This window comes from Poromitra crassiceps (genome assembly GCF_964638095.1).
Source record: "Poromitra crassiceps genome assembly, chromosome: 11".
Lineage (NCBI taxonomy): Eukaryota > Metazoa > Chordata > Actinopteri > Beryciformes > Melamphaidae > Poromitra > Poromitra crassiceps.
The window spans coordinates 49,859,222-49,861,339 of NC_139643.1; the positions used below are offsets into that span (position 1 = coordinate 49,859,222).

At 46.6% G+C, this 2,118-nt stretch overlaps 1 protein-coding gene across 1 annotated transcript in view; it reads right to left on the bottom strand.

The window, feature by feature from the left end:
• Positions 1-1,196, bottom strand: part of epha10 (EPH receptor A10) — a gene marked incomplete at both ends in the record, with an annotated part of 62,539 nt that extends 61,343 nt beyond the window's left edge. Inside the window, 1 exon segment of the mRNA XM_083646074.1 lies at positions 1,136-1,196. Coding sequence (XP_083502200.1) covers positions 1,136-1,196 — 61 coding nt within the window.
• Between the last annotated feature and the right edge of the window lie 922 nt (positions 1,197-2,118).

Below are 2,118 nucleotides of genomic sequence, written 5' to 3' on the forward strand. Positions count from 1 at the left end.
AAAACATATAAGTCTGGAGAATTCATTTATGAAGAGGAGGCACAGAAGTGGGCCCCTGTAGCACAGGCAACGTCGCTGCTGCTGACTCACTTTAACATTCTTAAAGACCCTCCTAAAGGCAACGATCAGTTGATCTTCTTGTTCCTGCAGTTGGATGTCTGAGCTTCACTGTGCAGAGTTTGACACTAGAAGGTGGTTTTCACAATCATCTTCTGAAAGTGGAACGTTCCTCAGAGCTCACTGAAAAGGCCGTTTTCAACAAGCAAGATTCGTGACATCATGATGTATCTTGGAGCCAATCCCTGTCCAGTATTCAGCAGTTGAAGGCCCGACAACGTTCTCACTCGCAGCTCATCCTGTACTGCACATCGGTCAGGAAACCTCTCTCCTTGTCACTTTGTCACGAGTGAGAATGTGTTGAAAGCCCCGTGCTGTATGCTGTGATTGGCTAGTTATGTTTTAGATAACCCTGATTGGTTGCTTTGGGTTTTTCAATTAGGGAGGAGGGAAGTCATTTTAAGGATTTTAACAAGATAATTTATGTTTTTTTTGTGGGGGAAACCACAGACAATTTCTTTATTCAAAGTATTTTATACACATCTTGAAACATGACTTTAGGGGGTCTTTAAGTTATACTGTAGCAATGTACAACGAAAATATATATCTACCAGTATGCATGGTTAGGCAAGTTACTGTAGTTACAAGTTACTAGTTACTTCTACAAAAAAAAAAAAAAATTACTTTACAAATTACTGCATAATAAAAGTCATTTGTTACTAGGGAAAGTAACTTTGACCACATACTCAAGGCCCAGGACTATAGATTTAATAGAAACAATGATGTATTCACTTGATTCATACTTGTGTGGGTTTGGGGTTTGATGAGTTTTTACAGTGTTTTCAGTGCTTTTTCCTTTGTTTTTCTGCGAGACGTTTTCATTAAGCGACATCCAAAGTCTAAGCATCTCCCTCCCTCCCTCCCTTCCCTCCCTCCCCTCCTCCCTCCCTCTCCTGGATCCTCTCATGCGTCTGCAGTCTGTATGATGTATTAATTGAGTTGTTCAGGCTTGTTGACACGCAGAGATGAGAGACAGTGGCAGCAGATAACAAAGAGCAGCGAGGGAGAAGAAGAACACAGGCATCAGTCACATCCTTCAAGTTGTTCCTCCGGCTCTGACACAGCTCCTCTTGTGGCATCACGGTGTCATAACAACGTGAGAACAGTAGCTGTCGCCGGAGCCACTTCGCCGGAGAAAGGGCCAGCGATGTTAAGGGGGTCTCCGTCTTTGTGTGTTGGCGCTGGGCTGGTGAGAAAACGCTGGAACGGTGCAGTGTGGTTTGAACGGGTTGCAGTGTGGTGCGGTGTGGTTGAACGGTGCAGTGTGGTGCAGTGTGGTTGAACGGTGCAGTGTGGTTGAACGGTGCAGTGTGGTTGAACGGTGGCAGTGTGGTTGAACGGTGCAGTGTGGTTGAACGGTGCAGTGTGGTTGAACGGTGCAGTGTGGTTGAACGGTGCAGTGTGGCTGAACGGTGCAGTGTGGTTGAACGGTGCAGTGTGGTTGAACGGTGCAGTGTGGTTGAACGGTGCAGTGTGGTTGAACGTGCAGTTGTGGTTGAACGGTGCAGTGTGGTTGAACGGTGCAGTGTGGTTTGAACGGTGCAGTGTGGTTGAACGGTGCAGTGTGGTTGAACGGTGCAGTGTGGTTGAACGGTGCAGTGTGGTTGAACGGTGCAGTGTGGTTGAACGGTGCAGTGTGGTTGAACGGTGCAGTGTGGTTGGAACGGTGCAGTGTGTGGTTGGAACGGTGCAGTGTGGTTTTGAACGGTGCAGTGTGGTTGAACGGTGCAGTGTGGTTGAACGGTGCAGTGTGGTTGAACGGTGCAGTGTGGTTGGGATTTCTTTTTTAATGGCGTCTCTTGAGCTGATGAGAGCGAGAAGGGGAGGAGTTCCGAGGGCCAAGCATCTAATCTGAACGGAGAGAGAAGAGAGCAGGAGGTGGACAGCAAGGTACAGGACAAACACAGAAACACAGTGTACTATGTAACAGATACCAGGGCTGAACGGTTCATATCACAGTTTATCATATTCTTTTTTACAACTTTCAAATTGTTTAAAGAA